Source organism: Panthera uncia, chromosome A2, assembly GCF_023721935.1.
Source record: "Panthera uncia isolate 11264 chromosome A2, Puncia_PCG_1.0, whole genome shotgun sequence".
Lineage (NCBI taxonomy): Eukaryota > Metazoa > Chordata > Mammalia > Carnivora > Felidae > Panthera > Panthera uncia.
This window is the reverse complement of record NC_064816.1, coordinates 4,972,770-4,973,776: the sequence shown is the minus strand read 5'-3', so window position 1 is coordinate 4,973,776 and position 1,007 is coordinate 4,972,770. Positions and strand designations below refer to the sequence as shown.

General features: G+C 64.0%; 1 protein-coding gene across 1 annotated transcript in view; it reads right to left on the bottom strand.

Moving 5' to 3' along the window:
* The window catches only part of MYO1F (myosin IF), a 28,386-nt gene extending 27,885 nt beyond the window's left edge, over window positions 1-501 (bottom strand). Inside the window, exon 1 of the mRNA XM_049639396.1 lies at window positions 477-501. Within this exon, the coding sequence (XP_049495353.1) occupies window positions 477-501 (25 nt within the window). The remainder of the gene's footprint in view (window positions 1-476) is intronic.
* Window positions 502-1,007: the final 506 nt, after the last annotated feature.

Sequence of the window (1,007 nt, the reverse complement as noted above, 5' to 3'; positions counted from 1 at the left end):
GGGGGGGGGGGGGGGGGGGGGGGGGGGGGGGGGGGGGGGGGGGAGGGTGGAGTGACGCCTCCGTGCCCCCCGCCCGCCCCGCTGGCCTCCGTCACCAGCTTCTGACTCTGCACTGTGGCCACCTGCCTGCGTCCTTCCCCACTTCGGGGACACCAGGAGAGGCCGGGTGAGGTCGAGAGCAGGCTCCTGCCCCCAAGGAGGGGGGCTCTGTTCTCGGTCCCTCCACCTGGTGTCCCACTGTCATGGAGGGGACCCTGGTGCCAGGCAGCTGTTGCAGGGGGGAAGTCGGGAGTGGAGGGAGGCTTGCTGGGCAGGGGGGCGGGGGCCTCGCCCTCCTTCTCACTTCTTCAGAGTTCCTGCCCCTCGCTTCTCCAGCCCCCTCTCCCTGCCCAGGCCCAGGCTGAGTCCCTGACTTCTCCAGGGCATTTGACCCGCTGCCCACCCCTTCCACCCCTAGGTGGCCTCCTTCCTCCCACTCTCCTCCTCCTCTCTCATGGTCATGCACGCTAGCCTGTCACATCCGTGACCTCTGCCCTCTGTGCCCAGCCATGAGCCTGCTCCTCCGCCCCCACAGCTTTCCCTTCTCATTTCCTTCCTCAGTTTTTTTTTTTTTTTTTCAATCAGGTGAGACTTTCTTTCAGCCCCAGGGAGAGGACTCAGATAGAGGCTCCCCCAAAAGACCCCTCCTCCAGGAAGCCTGCCTGAAACGTTTTCCCTTTTCAGCCTGACTGAACTCATCCGGTGCCTTGGACACTTAAACATACTGGCTGTCTCAGGTGCACTCGAGGGTCAGCGTACCCCTGCCGTGGAGGAGTCTGGCAGACCGGTGACTGATGGCGGCCTGGAGCTTCCCTGGCAGGTGCTCTCATGCCTGGATAAGATGCCCCCTTCCTCCAGGAAGCCCCTCATGCCCAGACCATGAGCTCTTGGAGGGCAGGGCCTGGGACTGAGCCCTTTCTCAGCTCTGGCAGGAATGACCCGATGGAGGAACAAGGAACGAGGGCAGA